At 48.5% G+C, this 17,129-nt stretch overlaps 1 protein-coding gene across 1 annotated transcript; it reads left to right on the forward strand.

The window, feature by feature from the left end:
* The first annotated feature begins 8,341 nt into the window (after positions 1-8,341).
* On the forward strand, positions 8,342-15,081 carry aldh18a1 (aldehyde dehydrogenase 18 family, member A1). Its single transcript, XM_018762590.2, has 18 exons — positions 8,342-8,913; positions 9,088-9,247; positions 9,858-10,063; positions 10,155-10,304; positions 10,667-10,771; positions 10,889-11,041; positions 11,376-11,466; positions 11,572-11,696; positions 12,022-12,166; positions 12,349-12,422; positions 12,626-12,725; positions 12,805-13,025; positions 13,108-13,245; positions 13,336-13,531; positions 13,611-13,732; positions 13,825-14,011; positions 14,205-14,300; positions 14,581-15,081. The coding sequence occupies exons 1-18, from the start codon at positions 8,740-8,742 to the stop codon at positions 14,775-14,777; spliced, it is 2,640 nt and encodes an 879-aa protein (XP_018618106.1). The 5' UTR covers positions 8,342-8,739; the 3' UTR covers positions 14,778-15,081.
* Positions 15,082-17,129: the final 2,048 nt, after the last annotated feature.

Raw genomic sequence — 17,129 nt, forward strand, 5'->3', positions numbered from 1 at the left:
AAAGGTACCGTAATCTATGAAGTTGCATACAAGGATGTGTTGTGAGTTTCACAGTCACACACACACACACACACACACACACACACACACACACACACACACACACCACCCCATGCTGACTTCTGACCTGTTGAGGGTCCCCCCCACTGCTGGGCCTCAGACCAACACGCAGATGGAGAGGAAACCCCTGGACGAGCAGACAGGGACAGGGAGACAAGCAGACAAAGAGAAGTGACGGAATCATCTAAGAGACACATGGAGGAATTCCAACAGTGGAGGCCAAAGAAGGAACGCCGACCGGGCTGACCAAGAAATTCCAGGAGGACGGGGGAGCCCGGAGTCCGAGTCCTTCCCCCTTTGCCGACTGATGTGCTCAGATAAAATCTTTGCAGGAGAAGCCATGATAAGGAACTCTTTGTTGGCTGAAAATGCATCTGAAGGACATGGCTTTTCCATGTTCATGAGGGTGCCTCCCAAATATAGTAACAAAGAGCTTTACTGTGGTGCCAAAGAGCCATTAAATCAATCATCCGCAGTTAACGTAAATGTGAGCCCGACAAGTCCAGGACGAGTGATCCTAGAGGGCACATGCTTCTGAAAGCCAGCCTCCCAGGGGCTGTTACCAAGGACGCGATTTTCCGTGCCGGAAAGCTGGGTGCGTCAACAATGGACTTGTTATACAACAACGTGTGTGTTTCCCGACACAAGATGCTAGGGAAGCACATCCTTAAATCAGGACACCTCCCAGGACAAAATGCGCATACCGTAGAAATAGTTGTAATGTGGTACGCCACTTGTCCTCCAGAAAGACACACAAGGAAGGTCCACAATGTCACTTTGGATCACTGCAACCAGCTGTTGGCCTCAGCCCTTGGGGGACCCTTGTACTGAAATTCAAAACACTTCTCACACCCACACGAAAACCACTGGGGTAAACATTTAGAGGAGTGGTTAGGGTACATTAGTATTCCCGAGGGCAGAATTAAGGATTCCACAGGGGAACTTAACCTGTTCCCAGTTTCCCCAGAGTCCGCTTCACTGACCGCACTTGACCACAGGCCGTAGAAATTCACTGCAACACTCGGACCCATCCTTCACTAAGCGTTCCTCAAACCGAACTATCCACAAGGCTCCGTCCAGTTATTCGAGCTGCAATAGGCAGCAAGGTGCACAACGATATCCTGGCCGTGTTTTCAGAGCAAAAGAAACTGGTATGTCAAGAGGACACGCTCAGGTCCGAGCCTGGCAAGCGAGAGCCATTCAGTGTCTTAGGGGTGCGAAAAAAATTCTTAGCAAACGTGACTGACGTGTCGTTATTACGTTACGATTCCGTTACACGTGATCGACATTCGCCAAGTTTTCAAAAAAAAAAGTTTTTAGGACAGAAATGGAAACATTCGAGAGGCGATAAGAAACAAATAAAGAGCATAAAGAAGACTTCAACCAAGCAGAAAGAAACAAGATTTTATCAGTTCTGGTTGCCAAGCGTTTCCATGGTAGCCGAGCGAAGGTACAGTAAGGAAATGCCACGTTTCAGCAAACTTATTTTTCCCTCCATACATCGAGGACAAACGAGGGTAATTAATGTTCCGGGCTCATATCCACAGTGACCCAGTGCTATTTTGAGCGCACATGCCCTGCTTTCCAGAGCTCCTCTCTCTCCTGCTTCTCAGATACATAATAGATTAAATGCAAGAGTTCCCAGCAGATCCCTTTGCTCTCAGCCGAAGACTTCAGCAGCATCCTTAGAGGTCTCTTGACAAAATGCTGGCATCTGGAGCTGCGGCGGCAGCCAGAGCTTTGAAACAGTAATTAGCACTTGATAAGTCGCACTGGGGGGGTGGCATGGGATGGGGTGGGGTGTGGGGGTTGAGGAAAAGCCGAGGAGAATGGGGATTTTGGGAATGGCATGGAGAGTGTGTCCAGGGAAAGGGATGAGGACTGGGCGCCGTAGTTGATCATAACCGGCCACAGTGTGGTCCAGCCTTCCCAAATGCTCGTCCATGTGTGTGTTCCCACGTTCAAGTTCCTCGACTCTCTTCTTCTCATGCACAGCAAAAAAAAAGTCCAATTTGACCACATAGTTGTCCACAGCTAAGTGAGAGCGGCTGTGGGCTGGCGGAAAGCGGGTGCTCTGGGGGAAGGTGGTTTCTGGGCGGTATGTGGGATTCACGAGCCAAGCGGGTTTCCTAAAACACAAGTGAGTCAAGAAGTGGGACTCCCAGCATCAAGTCCAGGCAGCCTGGGGCTTTCTGGAACACCTGGGCTACACGTGCTCCCTCCACAGCTACTTCCTCACTCGATTACAGCCGACTCAGACCACTCAGGACTAAAACCCAGGCCTTTGGCTCGCTAACCGGAGGTGGTTGCCATCCAAATGACTCTACTTCCTGGAAGCAGATCGATACCCTTCAAATTGAGCTCTTCAGACACGTCTCTTCAAACATACCCCTTCAGGAAGACGCCGCCAAACAGAGGATGACTAAGGTCTTGAGACACAAAGGTAGTCGGTTTGAGCCCCAGAAAGAACAGCTCTGCTTGAGCGCATTGCTAATTGTACAACGAAATTAATTTCAAGATATGCACAGTAAAGTGCTCAAAAAACATCTGCTTAGCAACCGAAATCAACAATAAACAGACGCACAGACGCGCACCATCTGTTGCCTTTTTCGGGAATGTTGCTTGTTCCACGGTCTGTTCCAGTACAACATAAAATTAATTACATTGCAATGTAATATTGATTACCGCTCTGGTTTTAGTCTCACCTACATAGGTACGTTAACTTTCCGGGAGAGACATCAATGTCGGCCAAGCCCCTGTACACCCCCACCCTGCACCTCGTTGCTGTCAAACACAAACGTGTTTGTATTTTGTATCCCTGTTGGTCTGGCTCAAAGCAAACACTTAAACATTGTCGTCACACATCAAGTGTTCAATCTGCTGTAGGGATCTCTCTCAAAGCTCTAAATGATCTCCGTGTTTGTAGGTTCACCCCAGCAGCATGTTAACTGTTGAACTGGAGAACAGACACAACATTCGTGAGCTGGGTATATTCACCAGTTATGCTCCGTCAGTATGTTCCCTGGGGATAGTCCTCAGGTATGTTCGTCCTGTATGGTCCTCGGGTATGTTTCCCAGGTGTATTCCTCAGTATGTTCCTTGGGAACATTCCCCGGGTGTGTTCTTTGAGTACATGCTTCAGGTACATTCCTCTCGTAGGTTCATCAAATACGTTTCTTGGATACGTTCCTCCAATATATTCCTCAGGCATATTACTCATCTATGCTCCTCATGCATGTTTCTCCAGAATGTTTCTTGGATAGCAGTGATAGTTGCAAACAATCAAGAGCCTCAGAGCAGATATGGCCTTCTGGCACAACACACATTACAAGTCCAGATATGTTCATCAGCAGAAACTATAAATATGGCTTTCTTATGCACACTACATTGCTTATTAAGTTCAAAAGCAACTTAAATTTGTAGAAAATACTGTATGACTAAGAGAAATTTTCAGTGTTTGTGTCTCTGCCCATGAACTGAGCAGTCCACTCTGAAAAGTGTCCTTCAGTAGGGTTTACACAAAAGCAAACAGGAAGGTACACTTAACAGCATTTCATTTCAGTTTTGGTGATGGATTACAGAAAACCCAAGGTCTGCAGGGGTTTGCTGGTAGTTTACTTTTAAATGGAAGTGGAAGTGACTAATTTAGAGTCAAAACAATGTCCAAAACACAGCTAAAGAGATTCAGGTTCAGATCCCAGCCTGGGAGCTGCTGGTGTACTTTGGCCAGGGGTTTCTTCTCTGTCTGACTGCTTGCCAATGACTCTCGGTCTCTCTGAGACCCTTAGAAAAGCACTATAAGAAGTGAGTAAGTGCGTTGGACCAAGGCCTTATGGGGGTGGGGTGCACATGGACTCCTATCTGTGTGTCCCTAAAAGGTGAAGGCCTGTTGCAGACACATTGCTGCTGGCATCTGGACTCCTTCTCCAGACCCTATAATCAGAAAGGTCAGACCCTGGGATGGAGTAAGTGGTGGTACTTAAGGTGAGAGAGCCCTGAGTGTGCGCGCGTATGTATGTGTGTTCAGGATCTAAATAGGACATTCTATGATGACCTTTAGGTAGATCACCGGACAGGAAGTCAAAAGCAATGGCTTGCTGGTGAAAGCAGCCATCTCACTGCTTCAGGTGGCTCATACCAACTGTCACTTAGGGTACAGAGCTGTGTAAAAACTTTTGGATTAGGTCATCTTCTGAATTTCACCATGTTGTGAACTCTAATGTAGGTTTAAGGCAAGAACAAAGCTTTGGCTTTTCTGCAAGACTTCCAGCTAATAACTAATGCATGTTGAAGATGTGAAGTAAATGACTGTGTGTGACTTGTTTTTCCAGACATAGAATATGTGTCCCACTCTGATGCCATGAGGGTCCTTCAGGGGAACAACAGGGCAAAGACATGATATATGAGGATCTTTCCTTCAAAGGACAGGTAAATACAGTAGTACTAGTGACGAGGAGCACATCTCTCTGGTGCCTGTTCTACAAAACCGCAGTACTTTTGACCTTTGGGAAGGTGGTGGGGTCAGGTGAGTATCAGGCCCAAGGCCTTCACATTCCTCACATCACACTACTCAGTGTTTGAGCCGAAAAGCAATATGACAGTGAGAAATACGGCAAATCAAACCAAATTAAACAAAATGAATGTGTACTTAACTAAGACAGGTACATAAAAGTGCCGATGGAAAGTCATATGAAGTATAATGAACGCACATGGACAAATATACACTAATTCCCTGTCAACTTGTTGCTGAAAATGAGCCACATATCAAAAACTGAATAATTCAATTACTTGTTGCTTTCTCATGGAAAAAAATTCCCAAACCCATCCTATGTTTGCCCCAGAATCACTGTAAATGAAGCCTAATATCATGCAGAAAATTTTGCGTAACACTTGTTTTATATTCAACTTCTTTTTCTACTGTATATTATTAATAAATGCAGAAATGTGTCTAATATTTGTCATTTTACAGATGCTGTTGTTACAGTTTTCACTTTAAGGTTTTCTGGGTCTATAGGGTACCAGGGAGCTATTTGTGGAAACTGCATGGAAATTTTATTTTACATACACACATGTTAAAAAAAAAAAAAAAAATTCTGAAATGTAAAATGATAAAGGTAATATATGTGTGCTTACCGCAATAGTGTGTGTGGACTGGCTTGAAGAAGATAAAGGCTGTATATCATATTTAAACTAATGAAGTAGAAAATTAAAAGTATAGCAGTGCAAAACTGAGGAATGCAAGTGAGAGCGTGGGTGCACAGTTCCCACAATGCAGTGCATCTCACAGTCTGTCATATCAATGGCTGTGATCTTCTTATGAGCAGCACGGTAAGCTGTGGGCCAGCAGAAGGTCCTCCGACTAGCACTGGTCTTTCAGTATTATGTTCACTGACCACCCACACATACATCTGTCTTAAACCTTCTTCGGAATTCCTTTAAAAAAACCACTGCTGTTTACCCACAAGTACAGCTCATAGTTTATTGGTTACAGTTGCTGCCTGTCCAGCTGAGATACCCTTGAGCAAAGTACGTACCCTTAATTGCTCCAGTAAAAATTACCTGGCTGTACAAATGGGTAAATAATTGTATGTAGCTGAACATTGCAAGTTGCTTTGGAGAGAAGAGTCAGATAAATGTAAACAAAGTGTGTCAGATCACAAATAAGGTGTCATAAACATGACATAATTAGTGGCATTATGAGAAATAGTGTATAAGTTAAAATTGAAATAAGAATCCTGACAACAGTCTACTGTTATGATAAGATCTGCAGCATGTTTTTGTTCATGTTTTTCATCTTTATTACATTTACATTTATCCATGTAGCAGATGCTTTTTTCCAAAGCAACATACATCTCAGAGAAAAATGCAATGAGTGCGTTACATCAACAGAAGGAGAGACCTGGATGCAGTAAAGTTTTGGAACTTTTAGGCCAGCAGGTGTTATAGCTGGAATCTACAGAGACGTACGTCACTTTGGAGGAAAGCATCTGCTAAATGAATAAAGGTAAAATGTAAGTGTAAGGGGCGCAGTGGCGCAGTGGGTTGGACCGCAGTCCTGCTGTCCAGTGGGTCTGGGGTTCAAGTCCCGCTTGGGGTACCTTGCGACGGACTGGCGTCCCGTCCTGGGTGTGTCCCCTCCCCTCTCCGGCCTTACGCCCTGTGTTGCCGGGTCGGCTCCGGTTCCCCGTGACCCTGTAAGGGACAAGCGGTTCTGATAATGTGTGTGTGTGTGTGTAAGTGTAAGTCTCAGCTCCCAGGTTCGAATTCTTCCTCTTGGTGTTGTACCCTTCAACAAAGTATGAACAGATACCCGTCAACTCACGCAAATAGACCGTTCTTCAACCCCTTATGCAAGTCAAAAGTTACATGTGTTAGATTCCCCCTCCTCCCCTACCATTGAACATAGGCTACCCTAACCCTACCCTAGGAATTTGTTGCAAACACGGGTATAAAAAAAAATTACATTGCTATAGACGATAATCTCTGTCCACCTTCATACTTTCGTATTATTTTCAATTTCGTCTCCAAATCGATTGCTGTACGCTGGCGAGACGGTTCTCGTTTTCCTTCAAGTGCACGTTTACCGCCAGGCATTGTGAATAATGAAAATGTTAAATAAAATATGCGAAAAAAGCATGACGCTAAGGAGAGGAAATGCCTTGTCTGGCTACGTTGACTTGCACTTAACGCATTTCAGAAGTTTTGCATCAAATAAAAGCTCTATCCGTAAATAATGTGTATTCTGGGAATTTTTTACACGAATCCGAATTTACGCAAGTCAAATTTACGTAAGTAGAGGGGTGTCTGTACTTACCTGAGAAGTTTACATTTACGTTAATTAATTTAGGTGATGCTTTCCTCCAAAGTGATTTACAGAGTTAAGCTACCCACAGTTATTTACACATTTACACAGCAGGGTAATTTTTAGTGTATATATTCAGGGTAAGTACCTTGATGAAGGGCATCTACAGCAGGAGATGGGATCCCAACTTGCAAATTCCCGGTCCAAAGGCAGAAAGTGTAACCACTACCCCACCTGTTGCCCCATAATAAAAAATGATATCAGAAATTATACTGCTGAAGTTTAAAGCATATATAGCTACAGTATCTTTATAAATCAGACAAATGGATGCATGTAAATGAATATCCACCTTACCACACTGGCTATGGTAATGTCAGACTGTGGCGCCCCCTAGTGTTCGAGGAGGGCGACACACCAGCGGAGCACATCCCAAACCTAACCTTTCCGTTATATTGCTGGGTGGTGCGTCTATGAAATTACTTACTTGCTATAGAAAATAGCGAATAAAAAGAAATATTATACAAACAAAACTGACGGAACAAAAGAGAGCAAATGCCAGGGGGAACTAAAACACAGACTGTACACAATCCAAAAAGAAGAGACGTTTAGATTTACCACTACATTTACCGTCAGTCTGAAATTTCACACGTAAAACCAGATTAATCGAATGGTATTCTTTACCCTTCTACCCAGCGGCGTCTTAGAAACGAAGCAGCACATTTTTAATTAATAAAGAAAAGTCAACGCACAGGTAAGGTTAATGAATCTACACAGATCTTTCCAGAACAATGGGCTGTGCGCGAACAGATGAGTAGTTTCAGGGCAAAAATGGCACAACCAGCAGTTTGTCTCACTATTATGTTATTTTATGAGAAATTCTATTTATTATTACTCTTTTAATTATTTTCAAGATGGTCAAAATCTGTTATACAATCTAATCTTTAGATTTTCTCTCTACCAGTTTATCTACCTAACCTCTTATCTTATTTACTACGACTAAGAAGTCCTCATCCTAACTTTTTCAACTGAATATTGCCAACAAGCCAGCTATAGAAAAACATTGCAAAGGGAGCAGTGACAGATAAATAAAATAAAACTAAAAAAAAATAAATAAAAACAACAAGGCAACTCTAGCCTTTTCCTTGACGAGGCTTCCCTGCCAGCGACGTTCTTACGTAGACGTCGTACAGCGTTGGCGGACACGCTGCGCGCGCTGCACGTACGTACGCGCCGCAGGCGGGAGAGCGCTACGCCGTTTACGTACAGCGTGAGGGACGGGCGTCAGCAAAACTAGAAAACAAGACGACGAGACGAAGGGAAGAAGATGACGGGACACTTCTGGGACACTGTGGACTGAGGACTCGTACCGGGAGACGGACTTTAAAAAGTCGTTACAAAGAGGGAAGGAATGTGAAACTTTTCAGCAGAAACATTTCAAAGTTAATTTTTACACACCAAACCCACACAAACACTGTACCGAACCCTCACAATGTGTAGCATTTCAATATACTTATTCTTGTTGATCAGTAGATTCGGTTGAGACAATGAACCTGTTGTTACGGCCCTGGGTGTGTATTTACCTGTGTGACTCAGGTACCACACACCTGAGATAAGCTCGTGATTTCAGGATTTTGCTGCTGTAACCGGCATTCTAAGTTTCATCATCATACTCATGTGGTCTATATAGTTAGGCTCCACCCTTTATCCTAAGGCCACGCCCCTTCACCCCTTCCATTTTCTTTGCTCCTTGTGTGGTCTTTTGTTGGTAGGAGGTGCCTAGTGCCACAAAGCTCCGCCCCTGCCTCGCTCCTATTGGCTGTGCCTTTTAGTTGCCCTGTGGTGACAGGCTGCATCCTGCACCTCAAGGCCCCGCCCCCATGCCTCTCCAACTGACTCCGCCCCTTGGTGGATTTTACAGTACATTTCTGGGATGTTACATAGCTCAGTGGTCAGTAAAGCAGCCCCTCGAGAGTCGGACCTGCTGGTGTTCAGAAAGCCCACAAACAGAACCAGGGGACCAAGTGTCTCAGGTGTATTTAAAGGATTTTCAGGTATTTTGTTTCTCCATCCATGTTCCAGCTGTGAATCCCCAAGATCTCATTTCCAGTTTTCTTCTTCCCTGCTCACAGTTTCTGGATTTTTTTTTATCTCCTTGTATTCCTTTTAGATAAATTGTGTAATATTCACAAATAGATGTTTGTCTTTTAAAATTTGTTTTCTCCCAGGTGTCCTGCAGGTGTGTGTCTGACGTTTACAACATTGTGCATCATAACTGCGGTACTTCACCTCTCTGTTACGGGTGCCCTGGCGCAAGCAGCCTCAAAATGTTGGCCACCTGCACACGTGTCTGCAGGTACCCTGGCTTCAAGAGCTCCGCCTCCAAATGTGAGTATCACTCATAGGCTCCGCCCCCAAACATGGGTGTGGGGTCAAGTCCCAAAGAATTGCACTCATGCTAGTTTGAATTCAGCAGGATTCAATCTGTGCTGCTCATCTTCAGTGCCATCTCTTTAATCCAGGAGAGAGATGCCCCTAATTGCTGGCCCCCACACATCTTTGCTTCCCCCCCCGATTTAGCCCCCCATCTCTGACCCCCCCACTACTGTTCAAACCCTTTGAACTGCCCACTAATCCAGCTGCTGTTTCTCTGCATGTCCCTCACATCCCCCTAGGCTGCAGATTGCTGAGGTGGCAGCTCGTCTCCCAGCGCAGAGCTGCTGTCCAAGCTGTTCTCTTTCAGCGGTCCGCTCCACCATCCCTCCGGTCGCCCTGCCCCCTCACACCCCTCGCATGCTCAGGGACCTGCTCTTTAAACTAAAAATAACCAGATGTTTCGTGGTCTGAACTTGAGTCTCAGTGGAGTGGAAAAGTGAAACCTTTGGGATTTTTGTATGAAATGGTTTCCCTCATGCAGACACTCGCTGGTTAGTCAGTGAAGGCTGATGCTGCTCTGTGTGCAATCAGGGCTCACGACTCACACCTTCCTGCCCCCCAGGTGCATCGAAAGTTCCCTGGTTGGGGTCTCGGTTGCTGCGGTGCTGGAGTCATGCTCTCTACACATACTCCCAGGGCAAGCCCTTTGGCCACCGGGGGGAGCTGGGGCAGGCCAAGCGCATCGTGGTAAAGCTGGGCAGTGCCGTGGTGACCCGGGGGGATGAGTGTGGCCTCGCTCTTGGGCGGCTGGCCTCCATCGTTGAGCAGGTCTGACTCCGTCTCCCTCTCTGTCTGTGTGTGTGTGTGTGAGAGACAGTGGGGTTGTGTGTTCGAAGGGATGGTCTTCTGTGTTTCCCAGGTGGCAGTTCTGCAGAACCAGGGTAGGGAGATGATGATCGTGACAAGCGGCGCCGTGGCCTTCGGGAAGCAAAGGCTCCGCCACGAAATCCTGCTTTCCCAGAGTGTGCGTCAGGCGCTGCATTCAGGCCAGAACACGCTCAAAGACATGGTGAGTTTACTGAGGCCAAAAAACGGTTCAAAGACACGGTCGGTCCACTCGGACCAGAACCGGTTCAAAGACACGGTCCGTCCAATCGGGCCAGAACCCGTTCAAAGACATGGAGAACCCACTCGAGCCAGAACCGGATCAAAGATTTAGTGAGTTTATTGAGGCCAAAGTAAGTTCAAAGACGTGGTCTGTCCACTTGGACCAGAACCAGTAGAAAGACTTGTGGGGTCCAACTGGCCTAGAATCTTCCGTAAGGCGCTTTCCCAGTCTGACCAGTCTTATTAGAACCAGTTGTCCTAGACCAGATGTTCAGGCTAACTGGGCTCGTGTTGAATGTAACATTCCGGATCTCTGTCCCTAAGTCGGTTCCGGTGCTGGAGGCTCGGGCGTGCGCTGCCGCTGGTCAAAGTGGACTGATGGCGCTCTACGAAGCCATGTTCTCTCAGTACAGCACTTGCACCGCCCAGGTACGCCCAGCCCCGTCCACAGGGTTCCTGCACATGCTGCGGAGCTGTAGGTAGACGGCTTTCTCGTTGGCACCGATAAACGTTCCACTGATCGAAGTCCTGTTCCGGCTGTTCCAGATCCTGGTGACCAACCTGGACTTCCACGACGAGCAGAAGCGGCGCAACCTGAACAGCACGTTGCAGGAGCTCCTGCGCATGAACATCGTTCCCATCATCAACACCAATGACGCTGTGGTGCCTCCGCCAGAGCCCAACAGCGATCTTCAGGGGGTAAATGTGGGTACAGTACAGGGGGGTGCGGAGAGTCATCCACCCACGACTCGCTCACCCCTCCCTGACAAAGAGGTGCATGCTGGGGTGGCCTTGGGGGAGGTGCACGGTGAAACATGTCTCCACACCTAGAGGGGGGACAGCCTAAAAGGAGAAAAGATAGTGTCTTTGTAGATCCTTTGCACTTCCTGTTCCAAGGTTCTTCAACTTCTGCTCCCTATGGCTTGTCGTACCCCTTGCGTGCTCATTCACCTTGCTGCTCTTCGGCCGGTGCAGATCACTCGTCTCACTTTGGATAAATGTCTCACGGTCTCCCTGAACGTTTGCCGTCCAGGTCATCAGCATCAAGGACAACGACAGCTTGGCGGCCCGCCTGGCCGTGGAGATGAGGGCCGACCTCCTCATCGCTCTCTCTGATGTGGAAGGTGCACAGCGAATAAATCCGGGATGGGCTGTCATGCCATTTATTTGTGGTATGAAGGTACCAAGAGGTCAGCTGACCAACCCCTCCCAACCTCGCTTGTGTTCAGGTCTCTATGACAGCCCTCCAGGGACAGATGACGCCAAACTCATTGACACTTTCTACCCCGGCGACCAGCAGTCCATCACCTTTGGGACAAAGTCTAGGGTGGGAATCGGAGGCATGGAGGCCAAGGTGCATAAGCTGCGGAGCAGCGTGACATTGGATCGGGGCCGAGCTTCAGCCCAGTGGTATCTTACCTCACTGGGAAACTTCTTCCACCTCCACAAAATCCAGGCTTCCTCAGCTCTCCTCAGCATGTATGACAGCAATGTTGTCCAGATGCCCACAGCTGTTTGCTCTGTATGTCTTTTGACCCTACAGGACTCTTTAGTTACCATTTTGGGTCAAAGAATCCGATCTGCTTGTTCCCTGTCACACGTTTGGATTACGTGTCCACCAAAGTGTGGAAGATCTCTGCATTTTACCATCAGGGTTGTTCTCTTTGTGTCGCACTCAGGTGAAGGCTGCCTTGTGGGCCCTGCAGGGGGGCACATCCGTCGTCATCGCCAACGGGACAAACCCCAAGGTCACGGGCCACGTCATCACTGACATCGTGGACGGGAAAAAGGTGGGGACTTTCTTCTCGGAGGTGAAGCCCGCGGGTGAGTTCTGCATTATTTCACTCCATTTTCTATTTCATTCCATTCCTGTTCATCCAAAATGAGCTAATTCAGTCGTTAAAGAAGCAGAGCTTGACGCTACACCCAGCGGACCACCTTTCAGAAGGACTGCCGGAGTTTTAGCAGAGTAAAACTTTTTGTAACAGGGCTTCTTCTCAATCCAGGTCCCACGGTGGAACAGCAGGCGGAGATGGCCAGAAATGGAGGGCGGAGCCTGGCTGGATTGCTCTCGGAGCAGGTTGGTGCTGAAGGGAATGAGGGCTCCCCAAATCTCTCAGGTCCTGATTGCCTGCTTTTGGTCTTTGCACCTGTTAAGTTCAGCTTAACTTATCCTAGCTTGGCTGAGATCGGCTTGTCCAGCGATGGACACTTTTATCGGTAGATGGAGGTCCTCAGCGACCCAGGTGCATTCTCATCCACACTTGTTGTGTCTGGTCACAGAGAGGGGAGATCATCTACCTTCTGGCTGACCTCCTGACCGAGCGTAAGGATGAGATCCTCGCTGCCAATAAGAAGGACATGGACCTGGCCATCAGCACAGGTACGCTGGGTACCTACCTGTCTGTCCTCTTTCTGTCCCTCCTTCTCCCCCCCACAAGTGCCTCTGTCCCCCTCCGCAGGATGCCTCTCGCAGGCTCTGCTGAAACGGCTAAGCCTCTCCCCGGCAAAGCTCAACAGCCTGACCATTGGCCTGCGGCAGATCTCCGTGGCATCCCAGGGTAGCGTGGGCCGCGTGGTGCGTCACACGCGGGTCGCTAGCGGCCTGGAGCTCGAGCAGATCACGATGCCCATCGGTGTGCTACTCGTCATCTTCGAGTCCCGCCCAGACTGCCTCTTGCAGGTTGGTGGTGACCCACAGTGTGTCCCTCAAATTCAAGTGAAGTTGATGGTGACAGTGAGGGCACGGTCCAACCTGTCCACAGGTGTCTGCTTTGGCCATCGCCAGTGGTAACGGCCTGCTGCTGAAGGGCGGGAAGGAGGCGGTCAACACCAACACCATTCTGCACCAGCTGACCCAGGAGGCACTGTCCGTCCATGGGGTTAGGGATGCAGTGCAGCTGGTAAGGGTGGGGAGGGCACTTCGGATGCAACAGAACCATCAGCAGTATAGAGAGCTGTTCTGACACGCCCTCCCGTGTGACATCCTGCAGGTGAGTACGTGCGAAGGGGTGCAGGACCTCTGCCGGCTGGACAAGATGATCGACCTGATCATCCCTCGGGGCTCCTCCCAGCTGGTGCGGGACATCCAGCGCGCGACACAAGGCATCCCCGTGCTGGGCCACAGCGAGGGTATCTGCCACATTTACGTGGATGCCCAAGCCAGCATCGACAAGGTGGTCAAGATCGGTGAGGATACGGTGGGCATCGCCCATCTGGGAAGTGGGCGTGTCCCTGACCGTGGCTCTAAGTGATGTTCTGTGTCCAGTGAGGGACTCCAAATGCGACTACCCAGCAGCCTGCAACGCCATGGAGACGCTGCTCGTGCACAAGGACCTGCTGAGGAGCCCCCTGTTTGACCAGATTGTCGACATGCTAAGGGTGGAGGGGGTATGGCACACACGCACGCACGCACATGAAGAACCACACGTCGCTCTGGGTTCCCACCCCGCAGTGTAAATGTTTTGTCCCCCCCCCCCCAGGTGAAGGTCCATGCTGGGCCACGCTTTGCCTCCTACCTGACTTTCAGCCCGTCGGAGGCCAAGTCGTTGTGCACGGAGTACAGCGACCTGCAGTGCTGCATCGAGGTGGTGGACGGCCTGCAGGGGGCCGTGGAGCACATCCACAAGTTCGGCAGCTCACACACAGATGTCATCGTTACGGAGGACAGTAAGTCGTAATCAGACAGTTTAGCAGATCTGGACTCAAGTCCTTTTTATCAGTTCCAGCCAACAGTAATCACAGTTTTTACGTCAGTTCTGCAGTCAAGTGCAGGTAAATAAACAGGTTACGATACTCAAGGCCAAGGCTCTGATTGGTTGCTGTCTACAACTGACTTGTTTCTGATTGCTCCGTTTCCCAGAGGAGACTGCGGAGCAGTTCCTGCAGCAAGTGGACAGCGCCTGTGTCTTCTGGAACGCGAGCTCACGTTTCGCTGATGGCTACCGCTTCGGCCTTGGTGGGTATCCCACTACCCCACTCCTTCACCTTTGTTTCCCTTCGACTCGTGGTATCGGCTCAGAGAACCCCTCCGAGCCCTAGCAGCAATGAAAACAAAGGAAAACACAGTGATCAGGGTAAAACACATTCAGGAGTCGGTGGTTTTGAAATACTTGCTTACCACTGGAGTCACTTCCTGTTTCCCACTATGTAAAAACACATCTGTACTGTGCATTTTCCATCAGGCCAAGTGCAGCTCTTCTGCCTCACTGCCTGTTCTGTGTCCTCCCTTCACTCAGGAGCTGAAGTGGGCATCAGTACAGCCCGGATCCACGCGCGGGGTCCCGTTGGCCTCGAGGGGCTGCTGACCACCAAGTGGGTGCTACGGGGCAACGGACACTCCGTGAGGGACTTCTCTGAACAGGGGGGCATGGAGTATCTGCATGAGATTATTCCCATCCAGCAGCCCCTTCCTGAGCAGAGGAGCACCAATTAGCCCCACCCTGAGATGGCTCAGCCCCTGACAGGCTCCGCCTCCAGCTGTCTCCCAGAGAGGAAACTGAAAACAAGTTAGACTGAAACAGTGGGAGCCCAGGGAGTTACCCAACTGACCCCCAGTTTAGACCCTACCTCCAGTACAGGAATAAAATTTCACGCACACAAAGCCATCACTTGCTGGACCAAACTCTCTGACAGGTAGCATCTGAGTAAAGGAAGGCGACATGGACATCGACCCAGGTGGCTTTACTTCACGTCTGTCCTTCTGGTTCAGTAGGAACCCACACACACACACACACACACACACACACACACACACACACACACACATTTACTGAACCGCTTCTCCCATATGGGGTCACGGGGAACCAGAGCGTAACCGGCAACACAGGGCGTAAGGCCAGAGGGGGAGAGGACACACCCAGGACGGGACGCCAGTCCATCGCAAGGCACCCCAAGCGGGACTCGAACCCCAGACCCACTGGAGAGCAGGACCCGGTCCAACCCACTGCACCACTGCACCCCCCCTTCAGTAGGAACCCTGGAGAGGAAATCAGTTCCAGGTGGTACCCGATCATCAGCCAATGTGCCGCAGGTGTCGATTCCCCCAGTGTTTTCATTTGTTCCACATCAGCTTTCTGTGTCCTACCTCGCTTTTTCTAAACATCTCCATAAGCCGCATGGTCTGCAGAACGGTGGCGAAGATCTTGAGAACCGGCCATGTAATTTCGCCCTCTTGTGGCCAAAACTGATGAGTGCTGTTCGGTCATGTCAAGCTGTCTTAGCAGAAGTGCATCTTGGGTGTGTGTTCATGGGCAGCGAGGAGCTCTAGATGTATGCTGGGGCGCCTGAGATTGTCAGAACTGCTCATATGAAGGCTTCATCCAGAAGAAGACCTCTGGCCTGATATTGAGCATCAGTCCGCACTCTCTTCTACCCTCTTCTACCATAGGTTCTAACTAAGAGCTTAGATAGTTACTGGTTATTTTTTATTTTTCATTTCACCCTACCCTTTTTCTTCTTCTTCTTCCTTTTGGTGGTTATTATTTCTTGTTGGTTTATGATGGTGTAAGACTGTGACTGAATGAAAGCTTCGGTGTTCTCACGTTGGGGGGGGATCATGGCAGTCACAGTTGGACTAATTATTCTTGGATTTCCTGCTGGTGCCTTCAGTGACGTCTTCTTCTGAAAGACCTGTAAATTTTTTTTGTTTTAATTTATGGTTAAATTGTAGATTAAAGACTTTTGTCAAATGAATTTCACTCCACGTCCCTTGCTGCGACACTGACAATAGGTATGTTGTCCGATATGACTGGTACTACATTACGGCCTATCCAGGTGTGTGTGTGTGTGTGTGTGTGTGAGTGTTTTTTAATGATTGGTGTGACTTTGTAGTTTTGGAGTCTCAGTCTTCTTTAGTGGCAGGTTACTGAAGGGTAAACCCGACATCTTCCATCATTGCGTGTATTAAAGACCATCTTATGGAGTCAGTTTTTAAAAATCACTTATTTCACTAATTGTATCCCTCAGTCTGGTGGAAAACGCCTCTGCAGCAGACAGGGAGGCAAAGGCAGCTCCCTGGAACTCACCGAAGGTGGACAAACCTAGGAATTTCACCATGGCACCGACTAATCCCACCCCATTTCATGTAATCCCATGTTGTTTAGTCATCATACTGTTGAAAACTGCTGAGTTTTTATTTTCAAAAATGTATCCGTCACTCTCCTCTTGTTAGCTGTTGACTCTCCAAAATCAGATCATTACAATCCCATTAATTAAAACGACATCTCCTAATATCACAAATAGTGAAACATTTTCCTAGATGCATTGTACATCTTCATGGTTCCCCCCGAGCTGCTCCTGTAGATATAGACATAAACCAACAAATTACTTCAATGAGCCCAGAATGAAAATCTGCATAAACTTAGGTCAACGATGACTTGGCATCCATGGGGTAAACTATATTTTATTAAACATGCTGTATGTATTACACGATTTGTTTCGCCACCGCCCACCTGGCCGGAGTTTGACAGGTAGGGGGTCGTCTTGGCACAACCTCAATGCGCTCTTAGCAGCAGCCCTTCAAGGTCTGGCTTCTCAGAAAGGATCTGCGGGAGTCGGAGAACAGAGGCACCCTGCGAGGGGTCACGCCGAGTGAGACGTTTCCGCAGAGACCACAGCGACCAACTCGCCGTGGCACATTCTCGGCGTGTTAATCGCAAGGGGCCATTCGCAGGCCGTCTTTGATCTTCCGCCGAGATAAATGTTTTATTAAACGGATTATATCTCTACCCCTCTCCGGAAAGCCGTCTCATCTTTAGGCCCCGCTCCTCGCCCATTTAGCGAGAAG

The sequence above is a fragment of the Scleropages formosus genome, chromosome 3, assembly GCF_900964775.1.
Source record: "Scleropages formosus chromosome 3, fSclFor1.1, whole genome shotgun sequence".
Taxonomy (NCBI): Eukaryota; Metazoa; Chordata; class Actinopteri; order Osteoglossiformes; family Osteoglossidae; genus Scleropages; species Scleropages formosus.

What these genes read in the sequence shown, in the direction of transcription:
- aldh18a1 (XM_018762590.2), top strand. Translation starts at nt 8,740, where the DNA reads ATGCCTCTCCAACTGACTCCGCCCCTTGGTGGATTTTACAGTACATTT. An exon ending in CCAACAGCGATCTTCAGGGG is followed by an intron (nt 11,042 to 11,375) that starts GTAAATGTGGGT and finishes TTTGCCGTCCAG; the next exon opens with GTCATCAGCATCAAGGACAA. An exon ending in CGACAAGGTGGTCAAGATCG is followed by an intron (nt 13,532 to 13,610) that starts GTGAGGATACGG and finishes TTCTGTGTCCAG; the next exon opens with TGAGGGACTCCAAATGCGAC.